Source organism: Lepidochelys olivacea, assembly GCF_965140295.1.
Source record: "Lepidochelys olivacea isolate rLepOli2 genome assembly, chromosome: 6".
Lineage (NCBI taxonomy): Eukaryota > Metazoa > Chordata > Testudines > Cheloniidae > Lepidochelys > Lepidochelys olivacea.
Window position 1 is genome coordinate 5,890,229 of NC_140416.1, and position 15,329 is coordinate 5,905,557.

Consider the following 15,329-nt stretch of genomic DNA (forward strand, 5'->3'; position numbering starts at 1 on the left):
CAGCTCAGAGTCACTAAGGGGAGAGAGATACACAATAACTACTATCAGCAATTGGAGTTTGATAGTGAGTCAAGATGTCAGATAACCAAACTCAACCGATTTATTGATTGGAAGTAAAATCAGTGTAATACAGGAAGGTCAGTATGTACCCAATCTGGAGAACTGTCTTGCAGCAGTTTACATCTTCACTCTGTTCCAAACTATGAGTTCAGTTTTACTCATATTTGTATTTTCCTCATTTAGAAGACAGAAAATTCCAGAATCCACAGACCTTACACACCTTTTCTTATCTAATTATGCACACAACAGTTTAGCTGGCGGTAGACCATAGCACACAAGGAGCATAAAACCAAAGAAATATTTGCACTCACTGTACCTAGCACACACTTCATATTTGGCAAACCTTAACAGAGTATACATCTTACATCTGACAGATTCTGCATATACAATGAACAAAGGTTAGAACAATTTAACAACTAGTAAATTTGCACAATAAAGCTTAGCATAAGCACAACGTATTCTGGGAGATTTTAACTAATTCAATGCTCTACCACCCCCATTTTTAGAGTGCAGATAATGATTTAAAGCAGATTACAACTGAGCTGAACTGCAGCTGGCATAACCAGCTCCAAAAAGAAAGGCAAGATGGCTGCTTTTCCCCAACATCATCTCCCAAGAGTGACTGGAACATGGCAAATTCAGCAGTGCAAGGAAGATTGCAGGGCTTCACTTACACACATGGGAGGCAGCCATTTCAGACTCATAATTCTATTGTATTATTTTATTCCCTCCAGGAATGACGACACAACAGTGAGATAAAGTTGCATCTCATCGTCACCCTCCGAAAGAGAGGCATGGCCACGGATTTCCCCAGTTGGAGGAACGAGGAGACACTGGCCCTGTGCTGCTGCTCAGTTTCATCTGTGAACGCTGCCGGGACCAGTTTCTCTCCCTCTCTGTTTAAGACTCTCTCTCTCTCTCTCTCTCTCTCTCTCTCTCCTCAAACAGGGTTCTCTGAGCTGTCTGTTCTCACGCAGGATCCCATCTCTGTCCCTGCTCTATGAACCCTGGCTGTTTCACATCCATGTCACACTCTGGGCTGGGACTGCAACTCCACAAGTTGTTTATTGAAAACACCTACAACTAGCAGCAAACAAGTCCCAGCCTGGAAAGTAGAGCAAAGGTGCTCAGAGATAATTTCCCTCACTTCTTGACATTACGTGTCAGGGTTGAGATCCAGGTACATCTCAGTGTTAGTGGACTTAAAGTGCCACTTCCTCTTCCAGGGACACAAACTCAAATTATTCAGAAAACAAACCATTGTAACAGGAAGCAGCTCTCTGAAACTTCTACTATATCAATCCCTCATCCCTGCCCTTGCCTTTTTTCTGGCGTATGGCTTCTCATGGCACAAACAATGAATTAGATGTTGGGTAAGTGATGTGGTCATGCTATCATGGCAGCAGCATCCAGAGACGTCAAGTGCATGCATCTACCATCAAGATGATAAAGAAGGCAATCCATAACCAAACAGCATACTGTTTGTACTTGAGCCCCACAGGAACAGGATGGGGAGGTCAAGAAGCTGGATAAAGATGTAAGTTAAACCACCTGTCACCACAATGTATCCTGTTGTAATGAAGAAGGATCTTTCATTTTATATGGTTATTCCGAGGAGCATGTGAGAGCTGATTCAGAGAGACTAGGGTAGTGGTTGTCAACTTTTCCAGAATACTGTACCCCTTTCAGTAGTCAGATTTGTCTTGCATACCCCAAGTTTCACCTCACTTCAAAAATACTTGCTTACAAAACCAGACATAAAAATACAAAAAAGTGTCACAGCACACTATTACTGAAAAATTGCTTACTTTCTCATTTTTATCATATAATTACAAAATAAATCAAATGGAATATAAATATTGTACTTACATGTCAGTGTATAGTATATAGAGCAATATAAACAAGTCATTGTCTGTATGAAATTTTAGTTTGTAACTTTCCTAGTGCTTTTTATGTAGCCTGCTGTAAAACTAGGCAAATATCTAGATGAGAAGATGTACCCCCTGAAGACCTCTGTGTACCCCCAGGGGTACACATACCCCTGGTTGACAATGACTGAACAAGGGGATGCAAATCTGACTTGTCTATCCATCAAGAAGTGCATCATCAAAATAAAATATAGTCCCACACCACCTGTTGCCGCTGTTTCTAAGAAATGTTGTGTCTCATGTACTGTCTGACAGGTTCAACTATTTCAGAAAAGGGGTGTCTTGACTTTAGCCGTATTATCATTGGTGTGACCCAGAAACTCCAGTCTCCAATCTTCTGGTCCTAGCTGGTATTGCTTGCCTGGTAATTAGGTGTGAGACAGGGCCCTGGCTGCATTATGCATACAGCCAACTATTACAACAGCTTGCTTCATAATTTTATCTCAAAGCCAAATCAAAATGCCCTTCCTTTTGATTCAGGACATGCGGGAGATGTCGCTGCCTTTCATTAATGCAGGAGAAAAAAGTTCCTTTTCAGTCTGTGCCAGAATTTTTGTCTATTTTTCAAGGAACCTGAGAGGATGGGAGCCGCAGTGAGTGAATGGCCTGGGAGAAATCAGAGCCTGTAAAGCGCAGTCCTGACTCCTGACATCCCTGTCCCAGCTGCAATCCACAATGATTGTTTAGGCGCCTCTAGGGTGAAATTCTCCCATCTCCAGGGCCACACAAATTATTTTAACAAACCCAGGACTGAACCTAATGTCTGGTTAGTGAGGAGGTGGGAGCAGTTCAGAGTGGGGGAGCAGGTTCCCTCTTTTACAGGCTTTGGGAAAAGAGTGAAATGAGAAATTGAAGAGGTTTCTCCAATCAAACACAAGGGTCAGGAGTCTCTATCCTCAGTGGGTCCTCTGGTGTTTAGTGAGAGATGATGAGCGAGCAAAGCGCTTCCCACACTGAGTGCAGGAATATGGTCGCTCTCCTGAGTGGGTTCTCCGGTGTTTCGTAAGAGATGATGAGCGAGCAAACCGCTTCCCACACCGAGCGCAGGAGTATGGCTTCTTTTCCAAATGGATTTTCTGATGTTTGGTAAGAGACGATGAGTGAGCAAAGACCTTCCCGCATTGAGTGCAGGGATAGGGTCGCTCTCCTGAATGGATTCTCTGGTGGTTGATAAGGCCTGACGATTGGGTGAATCTTTTCCCACACTCAGTGCAGTAATAGGGTCTCTCCCCAGTATGGATTCTTTGGTGGACTCTGAGTTGTACTAGACGGACAAACTTTTTCCCGCATTCACCACAGTGATGGAGTCTTTCCCCGGTGTGAATTCTCTGGTGCAGAGTGAGACTTTCTGGATGACCGAATATTCTCCCACACTCATCGCATCGATGGGGTCCCCCCGTACGATGGATTCCTTGGTGTCTCCTGAGACTTTGAAGGAGACTGAATTTTTTCCCACACTCAGCACAGCAATGGGGCTGCTCCCCAGTGTGGATCCTCTGATGTCTAATGAGATGTTCTCGTAGGCAGAATTGTTTCCCACACTCGTGGCACAGGAAGGGTTTCTCTCCGCTGTGGATTTTCAGGTGTCTAGTAAGACTTGATGTAAGTTTGAAGCCTTTGCCACATTGGCTACAGTGATGGGGCCTCTTTTCTGAGTGGATTCTCTGGTGATTACGAAATGTTGATGAATCCATAAATCGCTTTCCACACTCAGCGCAGGCATAGGGTCTCTCTCCTGAGTGGATTCTCTTGTGGATGGTAAGAGCTGTTATTTGGAAGAATCTTTTTCCGCACTCAGCACAGCGATAGGGTCTCTCTCCTGTATGTATCCTCTGGTGGGCAGTGAGCAGTGATAACTGGTTGAATATCTTCCCACACTCAGAACAGGGATGGGCTCTCTCCTTTCTGTGGGTTTTCCCATGTGCTTTGAATGCCTTCTTTCTCCTGAAGCTCTCCCCACACTCGCTACATTGATAGAGATTCTGTCTCCTATGAACCATCCAGTGGTGGCTTATCAGGTCTTTCTGCACCTTGAATTCTTCCCTGCACACACGGCAGGTATATAAGCTCTTTCTGGGCTCAGTTTGTCCCTTTTCAGGCAGCTTTAGATGTGACCTGGATCTCCTCTGATGGCTTCTTGGGGTTGCTGGCTCCTTCCTGGTCAGGTTCGTCCTCTGCCCTTGTGGCCTGTCCTGCCTTTTGTGGTGTCTTTCCCACTCAGTTTTCTGGGAATGGTTCTCCCCTGATGTCCCTGGGAAAGGCCTGAGTGGCTCCAGGTTGCCAGACCCTTCCTCAGGAGTCTGCCCCTCAGCTCTGCTCAGGGTCCTGGCACCCTCTGGGTGAGGAAGAGTATCCAAATGTTATTTTCTGCGCTGTTGACAAGGGGAAACCACTAATATTCCCAGCAAAGGGATGAGCCTGAGTCAGCCCCGCGCCCCCCCTCCTCAGAGCAGTGCTGGCTCTTGGCACTTGAGTGCAAGAGGCCAAACTCCCAGGAGCCCCAGTGCTGGGGAAGAAGGAGAAGATCAATGTCCCACAGACCCTGCTAATAGTCCCCCAAGTCAATGAACATGAGAATTAGCCCCCATGATTCTCTCCCTACTCTGAGGCCCATCTCAGTGGGGAGAACAGCATCACCACACACCAGCACTGACAACCCTCTCCCGAGGGACACACACGGAACACTCACACTGTGATGGGATCCCAACGGCTCCGTGTTCTATGGAAAATGGGGGAGGGGGAGAGACTGGGGGAATCTGCGTAAGGGGAGAGATGGGGTTTCTACGGGGATGTCAGGGTGAGGAACTGTAGCTCTTTTCATGTTTGGGCTTCAATCCCTATTGTAATGCTCTGTGAGAGGAGAGTTTGCAGCTGATGGATGACTCCAGAAATGAGCTTTCCAGCTTCCACAATGGAAAGGGCAGAGCTGGTTCCCTACCTGCTCCAGGGGAAGACGTTTGTGTGAGGAAGAAGCCCAAGCAGCTTTCAATTAGTGACCAGTCCCAGGTCTCCTCTGCAGCTGGAAAATCTGCACCAAGACAAAAGGTCTTTGGTTGACAGCACATGGACCGAATGAATATCACTGAGAGAAGCCCTTTCCCCACCATCATAAATGATGCATAAAATGGGGGCTTGATTTTCAATTTGTATTGTGGTAGCACAACTGAGTTTATGGTTGTGTAGCACCAGGTGCTGCACAAAACCACAGAGATCGTCCTGATGTTGAGCTTATACACTAAATATACAGAGGGTGGGAGAGAACCTGAGTCAAAGGACTAACTTGCTGTTGTAATAATTGGGCCCACAAAATTACCCTAATTGACAGTATAATTATAAACTTTCTCACAGTTTTTATAAAGTGTTACAATATCCTACAACAATAAATGTCAATGGGAAAAGGTGCAAAATATAAACAAAAAGATAGAATTAGTCCAAACAAAAAAGGCCTATAATGCAATTCAAGAATAGTGTTAAAATTATGATTGGTAAACAAGACAAGCATGGAACCGTAAATTAATAAACCAAAATGAATGTGTCAGAAATCAGCCCTAACTGGAGAAAAACCCAATGAGGGGCTGGGCTGTTTTGCCTATTACTTCCTTTTGGGGTTTTTCAAAAGTAAACACCTTTGAGGGGAAAAAAAGGAGCAGGATTGAATGCAACCCTCGCTGACTGAAAAAAGCAGCAACAGCAGGTGCGTGCCAACAACTGCTGCAGTGAGTGATACCATCATGCTACCACCCTGATCCTCTTTTGGGACCCCAGATCTTCTTCATCCTTACCCTAAGAGATGTACTAACAAGACTGGACTAGAGAGAGGGAGCCTGAGGATGCTGTCACCATTTCCAGTTCTGGCTAACTCCCAAAAATCACCTGGAATGTGAGACTTTGTCCCCTTCTCCGCCAAGCACTATGAGTTCTTTTAGTTCCTCAACTTATTTCTTCTCTTTCCAATTTTTCTCCCTTTGCTTTAGATTAAATAAGAGTCGGGCTTAGCTGGCCAAAACTGCCATAGTTTGCAACATTGCTGTAAGCCTGTGATCAAAGAGGCAGACAGAAGCACAGCCCAGACCAGCTCAACGCTGGTACACGTTTGCCAGATAGGTCTGATCAGACTGCATGCCATGCCTGTGTTTCTGCAGCCACAAAGCTCTAAGTAAGAGTCAGCCAGAGACAGAAGCTGCATGTTCTATATTTGCTGTGCTTTTCTCTTCCCTCTTGTGTGTGTTTGTCTTGTTTTGTCTTCTAAGAAACAGGATCAGATTTTAACATCACCACAACAGCTCCAGCCCATTTCAACTAACTGCTTCTCTTTTGCCCAAAAGCAGAGTTATTACCATCTTTAATATAATCTAAAAGACTTTCAAACAGAGGCTTTTTGTCTAAAGACTCTCTCCAGCTAAAGGGCAAGGAAACAAGGGACATTTATTTTAACAAAGTCATACTTAACATTTGACATTTCAGATGCCTAAACTTTTTTCCTTCTTTTTCTGTATATTTAATAAAAGGTTAGAAAGAATTTTTCATGCTGTTTTCCATGGTACTGAGCAGGCTACAGCCTCTGTATTCCAAACCCCAAACCTTATTTAACATTCTTTAATACTGGCCATGACAGTGTCATGTTAACACCTTTGTCTCTCTGGGCCCATATATTCTACATGAATTAATACAACATTGTCCAAGCTCAGCCAGCAGCTCAGTGGCAGAGTGAGGAATGGAGTCCAGGTCTCCTCACTCACACAACATGATGTTGCCTCCCAAGCAGTCCTGGGGAGTAATAAGGAAATCCTTTATTAATGTCAACTGAGAGCCCACAAAAGCGATGGAACGATGTTGGGTCTCTACAAAACTGTGCCTGAAGTGAGAAAGGAAATTCCCAAGTGCTGCTCGGTCAATGATTCCGACAGCCAGGGAGGGGTTACAAACACTTTAGTGGATGGAATTAGAAAACAAAATGATCTTGACAAAGTGGAGAATTGGTCCAAAATTAACAAGATGAAATTCAAGAAACACAAGTAGAAAGTGGAAGAAAATATCAGATGCACAACTAGAAAATGGGGAATAACTGGCTTGGCAGCAGTACAGCAGAAAATAATGTGGTGGTTATAGTGGATCATGAATGAATGAGAGCTGACAATGTGATACGGTTGCAAAAAAGCCTAATAGAATTAGTCTAAAAGACTAACATTCTGAAATGTATTGTCACTTTGGCCAAAATGTACCAGGATTTCAGCTGCCTTCAAGCTACTCATTTGTCCCTTGCACAACACTTTAACTCCCTCCTCACCTGGGTGGGTGCCTCTCAGGATGACCCCATCTTCATCTTCTGTGGGACCCTGGACACACAGCTCTTCCCCTCGCTCTATCCTGGAGATCACCACTGACTTGGGGGTTTGGATTCCTGCTTAAACAAAAGCATCACTGCTCATAAGATCTAAGGTAAGTACTTCTAGCCATGGAACTGCTGCACTTTGCACAGCTCCATATGAAATGTTTGTGCCAATCAGGCAATAAACTAATCTATGTATTTGAAATGATTTTCCATGGAAACATGAACTGCAGCTTATGGTCAGCACTCCTGGTGCCTAGCAATGGCAGGATATTGAATTGCAAACAACCTTGCACCTGCGGAAAGAGGAGTTGGAGAGGACTGCAGTGTCTGAGGGGATTGGGGGCAACAGGTGTGGCACATAGTGTATATTTCTCCTTGGCCTAGGAGAGTTACTCTACTATGGCCCAGCACCCCTCTCCCTCCTGTGGATATGTCTACATAGCAATTAAATACTTGTAGCTGGCCTGGGTCAGATGACTTGGGCTTGAGAGACTTGGGCTGTGGGACTGTAAAATTGCTAAGTGGATATTTGGGGAGGGGTCCCAGAGCAGAGGCTCCAGCCCGAGCCTGAACATCTACAATGCAATTTTTAGCCTGAGCCCCATGTCCTAAGTCAACTGATCCAGGCTCGCCACAGCCGTGTCATGGGTCCAGCATAGATGAACCCAGTCTGTCTTTCACCTTAACTGTGGTGTTGGTGCCCTTTCATCCTGTTGCCTGCAGAACATATGGTCCTTTTCTGCTCATGTGCCCTGTCTGGGGAACTACAAGAGCCAGAATTCTCTGGAAAACAGCTCCTCACCTAATGAGACCAGAGTCTGGTAATTTTCCCACATAACGTGTTTGTAAAGTTGCCTTTGCTCCTCGCCCAGCAGCACCCACTCCGCTGGGGAGAAATACATGGCCACATCCTCAAACGTCACTGACATCTGAAAGGACAAACAAATCAACTCAGCATGGCAAAGTTTATACACTGGTAGAGGAAGAGTTGTTGCAGGTGATGCAGATGCACAGTGGTCCACGCAAGTGGGAGGGTCTGGGAGGCTTGAAAGTTCGTACCATTATTATGGGTGCAGGTTTGTCTCAATGTGAAAAAAGTAATGGACAGTGTTTTCCTGTGACTTTTTTTCTGTGTCCATTACTCACCCCACAGTTGTGGCTCCAGCAGCGGGGCCCAGCCCACGGCTGTGGGTATTGTATTCGGGCACAAAGGGTTGCATCACTGCTGAGGGTTAGTCCTCCTGACTCTCTGTCATGAAGGGGCAGGCAGGCCAAACTTCAGTGAGTGTTGCTGCAATCCAGAGCACCAGGACACAGCCCCACTTACATTTAGCCGGCACACCCGACCCTCTGTCACCATGCTGGGGGGCTGGGCAGACCAAACCTGGGCAGCACTGCAACCTCACATGCCATGATGCAATGCCCAGAACAGGACACCGGGCCCAGCCCCTCAAGACCCTGCTGAAGCCACTGCTGCGGGGTGAGAGTGGGGCACTGGACTCAGCCGTACAGAACACAGGAGCTGCTGGAGCTGCACTGTGGGGTGAGCACAGGGTGGGTTCGCTCTCCAGTCGCTCCCCCCCGGGCTTGCCCTCTCTATGGGGCGGGAATTAGGGTTACAGTGTTGTAGCCTTGTCGGTCCCAGGATATTAGAGAGACAAGGTGGTGGAGGGAATATCTCTTGCTGGACCAACTTCTGTTGATGGAAGAGAGAAGTGCTTGAGCTACACAGAGCAGGGTCCCAAAGCCCAGGCTCCAGCAGGAGCCCAAATGTCTGCACTGCCATTAAACTGCCCCTAGGCTGAGCCCCATCAGCTGGCACAGCCCGGCTGCAGGTTTCAGTTGCCATCTGCACAGACCCTGGGAGCCCCAGCCAGAGAGCTGCAGCTCAAGCAGGAGCAGCCCAGGCTGGTAGCGCTGGAGGCCCCGGGCTGGATCCCCAGCACGCTGCCCGATGGGGCGCTCACAGAAGGAACCTTCCCCCCGCGGTACCCACGGACCCAGCGCAGCCTCCCCCCGCGCTCCCATCGCCGGTGTGTGCAGCGGCCCCGGCCCGGCGCCGAGCCCGGTGTCCCGAGCGGGCCGGGCCCAGCCCCCGTGGCACAGGCCAGGGGAACCGACCGAACGGAGCCGCCCCCCAGCCCCGGCCGGTGCCTGCTCTGCGGGGAGGGGTCAGAACCCGGCAGCCCCCGCAGCCCCGCCCCGGGGAAGGGTCCCGCCTGCCCCCGTCAGCGAGCGGGGGGGCTCGGTCGGGCTCTCGCTGGCTGGGGCGCGGACCCTCCCGGGGGGTGGCTCCGGTCCAGGCGCGGTTCGGCTCCGGCACCAGCAGCCTCCTCCCCGGGCAGCGATTCGCAGCCTCTGCGGCCGCTTCCCTCCCTCCGCGGCCGCCTCTGGCGGCGCCTCCCCGGGCCCCGCTCACCGCCCCGCGCGCCGGGGCTGCAGCCTGCAGAGGGGGCTCGCTCCCGCACGCGCCGCTCGGGCCGGGCTCGGCCCCCGGGTCTCCGCGGCGGGCACGAGAAGGTCCCTCCCTTCGCCCGCCCCCTCGCGCAGTCATGCCTGGGCCTGTCTAGGCTGCGGAGGACCCCGAGCTCTGTGGGTTTAACCCTTAACCATCTCGGTCGGGGAAGCGAGTTGCAGGGGGAGCCACTAGGGGAGACGGGGTGAAGCCGGTTCCCTGTGGGTTGGTGGCTCCCATCCCTTGTGCAAAGGCGGGTATCGCACCAATGTTACAGTGGGGGGCTGGGCGCCCTGTGTAGGATGGAAACCACTTCAACCCGGGGGGGCTGCCACCACTGTTCCCTCTAAGCTCGGCCTGTGCGCGTGCGCACAGATCCTAAACCCCGTGCACACGGCGAAACACCGCGTGCACAAAAATTTGCACAGAAGAAATTTTTTGTGCACAGGGCCTGTCAAAAATTAGAGGGCACATTGGCTGCCGCACCTGCACTCCCAGCACCCTGAGTTCCAGCCCCCCTGTTAATTCATCAGGGTGTGAGACACCTTTTCAAACATTTCACCAGAATAAACATGGTTTGAGATTAGTAAATTAATACATTATTTAATAATTATTCAGATCTGGAACTGGGATGTGAGTGGCTGTAAGTAAGAAAATACTTTTGGGGATATCCTAAGTGCCATTAAGGTGACAGAAGATAATTCCCAGAGGTGAAATTCCATGTCTGGGCTACACTCTGCTACATATCATACCTGCATTTCTATTTTGTATCTATTTGACAGTAGTCATACCACATCCATGAAAAAAAAAAATCAACCAAAAGCAATGGTCAACCAAACTGTGGCAGATCCACATGTTTTTACAAAGTTTATTTGGACAACAGTTACTATTTAAGAAGTCTATAGGACTAACCCTGCTTTGTTCTTAGATATGTCTACAGTATGAAATTATTTCGAAATTATTCTATTCGAATTTTCAGAAGCTATTTTATACATTCGGTCTTCTGTGTCTCCACTAAAGTGTGTGAATTCGGCAGATTGCGTCCACAGTACGGAGGCTAACATCGAATGTCGGAGCAGTGCACTGTGGGTAGCTATCCCACAGTTCCCACAGTCCCCACCACCCATTGGAATCCTGGGTTAAGCTCCCAGTGCATGATGGGACAAAAACATTCTCGCAGGTGTTTCTGGGTGTGTGTCGTCAGAAAGCTACAGCAGACAATTGTTTCGCGCCTTTTTGGCGTGCAGACGCCATACTGCTTTCAGCAGACGGTGCACCGCTGCTCTCCTGCTACGATGAATCCACCTCTCCAACTCAACTGTGCTCGGCCATCGTGAACCAAGCAGCACAGCTTCCGCCACAACTCTGCTCTCCCGCTATTGCCACGCTTCCAAGCTTCTCCGTGTTGTCTGTCCTGGGCTCCCACCTCCGTGAAAGCCACAGAAGACAACCATTTTCCGCCATTGTTTGGCTACCATGAACCAAACAGCACAGCTTCCGCCACCAACTCTGCTCTCCTGTTATTGCCACACTTCCAAGCTTCTCCATGTTTTCTGTCCTGGGCTCCCACCTCCGTGAAAGCCACAGAAGACAACCATTTTCCACCATTGTTCGGCTACCGTGAACCGAACAGCACGGCTTCTGCTGCCAACTCTGCTCTCCTACATTTTGCACCCTTTTTCCTGGATTACCTGTGCAGACGCCATAGCCATGAACCCAATCAGATCTCTGCTGAAGTTTTGACCATTGTAAATACCTTGTGCATTGTCCAGCAGTATGTGCAGTACCTGCAAAACCAGGCGAGGAAGCAACGACAGCACGATTACTATACTGATGAGGACATGGACACAGACGTTCCTAGAAGCACAGCATGTGGCAATTGGGAGATCATGGTGCTGTTGGGCCAGGTTCATGCTGTGGAACGCTGATTCTGGGCACGGGAAACAAGCACAGACTGGTGGGACCGCATAGTGTTGCAGGTATGGGATGATTCCCAGTGGCTGTGAAACTTTCGTATGCCTAGGGCCACTTTCATGGAACTTTGTGACTTGCTATCCCCTGCCCTGAAGTGCAAAGACACCAAAATGAGAGCAGCCCTCACAGTTGAGAAGCGAGTGGCAATAGCCCTGTGGAAGCTCGCAACGTCTGACAGCTACCAGTCAGTCAGGAATCAGTTTGGAGTGGGCAAATCTACTGTGGCGGCTGCTGTGCTGCAAATAGCTAATGTAATCATTGACCAGTTGCTATCAAGGGTAGTGACTTTAGGAAATGTGCAGACCATTGTGGATGACTTTAATGCGCTGGGGTTCCCTAACTGCAGCGGGGCGATAGACAGAACGCATATCCCTATCTTCTCCCTGGAACACCGGGGCGGCCAGTACATAAACCACAAGGAGTACTTTTCCATGGTGCTGCAAGCTCTGGTGGATCGCAAGGGACGTTTCACCGACATCAACGTAGGATGGCCAGGAAAGGTGCATGACGCTCGCATCTTCAGGAACTCTGGTCTGTTTGAACAGCTGCAGGAAGGAACTTACTTCGCAGACCAGAAAATTACTGTTGGGAATGTTGAAATGCCTATCGTTATCCTCGGGGACCCAGCCTACCCCTTAATGCCATGGCTCATGAAGCCACCCTGGACAGTAGTAAGGAGCAATTCAACTAAAGGCTGAGCAAGTGCAGAATGGTGGTAGAATGTGAGTTTGGACATTTGAAAGCTTAGGGTTAGATCTCAGCACAACCAATATTCCATTTATAATTGCTGCTTGTTGTGTGCTCCACAATATCTGTGAGAGTAAGGGGGAGACATTTATGGCGGAGTGGTAAGTTGAGGAACTCACCTGGTGGCCAGTTTCACACAGCCAGACAACAGCAGGGTGCACTGCACATCAGAGAAGCTTTGAAAGCCAGTTTCATGACTGGCCAGGGTACGGTGTGAGAGTTGAGTTTGTTTCTCTTAAAGTTACCCGCCCCCTATATATATATTAAAGGAAATAAAGTCACAATTGTTTAAAAAATGTTCTTTATTATTTGTTGCACAAAACATTGAGAGAAATCAGAAGCTAGATGGGGGGGGGGGGTTGGGTTAGGGGAGTGGAGGAGGAGGGAAGGACAAGTCCAGAAACCAAATAAAAATTTAGGATATGCCAGCTTTCTGCTGCTTGTGCAATCCTCTGGGGTTGACTGTGTGGGTCAACATAGCCCTCCCCCCCCCCGTGTTGTGTTCTTGGGCATCTGGGTGAGGAGGCTATAGAACTTGGGGAGGAGGGAGGGCAGTTATTCAGGGGCTGCAGCGGCAGTCTGTGGTCTTGCTGCCTTTCCCGCATTAGATCCACCATACAGCGGAGCATGTCAGTTTGCTCCCCCATGAGCTTGACCATAGCATCCTGCCTGCTCTCATCACGTATGTCCCTCCTCTCTTCGTATTCATATTCGTATGACTCTGCAATTGTTTGCCTCCGCGCATTCAACTGGGCCCTATCAGTGCAGGAGGACTGCATGAGCTCGGCAAACATGTCGTCCCGAGTTAGCTTTTTCTGCCTTCTAATCTGGACCAGTCTCTGGGATGGAGTAGATAGGGGCTGCATTGAAACATTTGCACCTGCTGCAGGAGGAGAAAAAGGGAGGGTAGTATTTTAAAAGATACATTTTAGAGAACAAAGGGGACACTGTTTCTCAGTGAAACAGGCAATTCATAGTACACAGCACATATTCTTTCTGTACAAGGTCTCATTTTGCCTCCTATACTGAAGTGCCTGCCACTTTGGTGAGAGTAAGCCATCACATGCGGCCAGGCAACAGAATTCAGCTTTCAGGCAGCCTGCAGGCTCTGTGGGATGATCGCTTCACACAACACCCTTCCCCCCACACACACACCACAGGGCTCCGATGAGGCTCTGAGCAGGGATGAGCCCTTTAAACTAAACCGAACAGCCCAGCGTGGCTCCGATGAGGCTCTGAGAAGGAATGAGCCCTTTAAATTAAATGTGAACAGCCCAGCGTGGCTCTGATGAGGCTCTGAGAAGGGTTGAGCCCTTTAACTAAACATGAACAGCCCAGCATGGCTGGGTTTTCCCCCACCCCCCACCGCGTGGCTCCGATCAAGCTCTCACTCACCAGAAGTGCCTTCTCCAGGGTCATGGTCTGGGAGCATGCTTTGGGAGTAGGGGAAGGCTATTGGCTCCAGCGTTAAGAATAGTTCCTGGCTAGGGGGGAAAACAGATTCCCCACTTGTCACCTGTGCACTGTCCTCCTCCTCCTCTTCGTCCTCCAAAATCTCATCCTCCTTGCTCCATGCTACTCCCCCCTTGCAGGTGTCCACGGACAGTGGTGGGGTAGTGGTGTCGTCACCCCCAATAATGGCATGCAGCTCACGGTAGAAGCGGCATGTATGGGGCTGTGACCCAGAGCACCTGTTCGCCTCCCTGGCTTTTTGGTACGCTTGCCTGAGCTCCTTGATTTTTGTATGACACTGTTCTGTGTCCCTGGAGTAGCCTCTTTCTGTCATGGCCCTGGAGACTTTAGCATACGTATTTGCGTTCCTTTTTTTGGAACATAGTTCTGCCATAACAGATTCATCTCCCCAACATGCAATGAGATCCAGTACCTCCCGTTTGGACCATGCTGGAGCTCGTCTGCGAATCCAGGACTGCGTGGTCTCTTGAGATGGTGGACTCTGCATGGTCGCCTGCGATGGTGTACTGTGCTGATGGTCACCTGTGCTGATGGTGACCAAACAGGAAATTCAAAAGTTCCCGGGGCTTTTACTACCTACCTGGCTAGTGCATCAGAGTTCAGAGTGTTGTCCAGAGTGGTCACAAGGGAGCATTCTGGGATAGCTCCCGGAGGCCAATATCGTCAAATTGCGTCCACAGTACCTGTAACCCAGAACTGCGATCTCAATTTTAGCGCTACTCCACTTGCCGAGGTGGAGTACAGAAATCGGAGTAAATGAGTACAGTACACTTTAGTTTTCAAGTTACTGGGAGAACTCTTCATCTGTGCAATAATATCTCCACTTCCTTTCCTTTTCAATTCCAGAAGTCCATCACAGAAACACCAACTCTCCATTTGATCAAGTTTTTGGAAAGATATAAAATGGTTCCCAGTGTTGTATGTTATCCTAACAGTTTTGTACTTGTAATGACAGCACCTTTGCTTTAATAAATGCTAAGGTTTATTCAAATTACTCTGATGTTTTCTACTGAACTAAACAATATTTGGAACACTATTTTTAATATTAATCTTATATCCAACTTGCATGAAAAGGAGTTAAAGAAAGGGCAGGCAAAGGATTTATCTGCCCTTGGGATATTTCTTTTTCTGAACAGTCAATGCATGTATTTGAAAAAATGCAATACAGTACTTCAATATAACACCGCAAATGCATTTTGTTTTTTCTCAACTTACTTGCCATCATGCACAGAAATCGCTGGTGGAAACAGCTGAGGGTCACATTTTAGAATTTGTCTGTGATTGGACTTAACCTCCAGTGTAATGAATAAGATGCATGGTTCACCATTTGTGAGATGACATTTACTCAATTGATATATGT

General features: G+C 48.4%; 2 protein-coding genes across 2 annotated transcripts; both read right to left on the reverse strand.

Annotated features, from left to right (window-relative positions):
* Nucleotides 1-51: 51 nt before the first annotated feature.
* On the reverse strand, nucleotides 52-10,083 carry LOC311522450 (uncharacterized protein). Its single transcript, XM_084631795.1, has 5 exons — nucleotides 9,740-10,083; nucleotides 8,123-8,249; nucleotides 7,276-7,389; nucleotides 4,927-5,016; nucleotides 52-4,323 (listed from the first exon to the last, which is right to left on the reverse strand). Exons 1-5 carry the CDS (start codon nucleotides 9,872-9,874, stop codon nucleotides 2,885-2,887), a joined length of 1,905 nt encoding a protein of 634 aa, XP_084487921.1. The 5' UTR covers nucleotides 9,875-10,083; the 3' UTR covers nucleotides 52-2,884.
* Nucleotides 10,084-12,818: 2,735 nt separating this feature from the next.
* On the reverse strand, nucleotides 12,819-15,178 carry LOC311522476 (uncharacterized protein). The gene is made up of 2 exons (XM_084631857.1): nucleotides 13,892-15,178; nucleotides 12,819-13,379 (listed from the first exon to the last, which is right to left on the reverse strand). The coding sequence occupies exons 1-2, from the start codon at nucleotides 14,454-14,456 to the stop codon at nucleotides 12,838-12,840; spliced, it is 1,107 nt and encodes a 368-aa protein (XP_084487983.1). The 5' UTR covers nucleotides 14,457-15,178; the 3' UTR covers nucleotides 12,819-12,837.
* Between the last annotated feature and the right edge of the window lie 151 nt (nucleotides 15,179-15,329).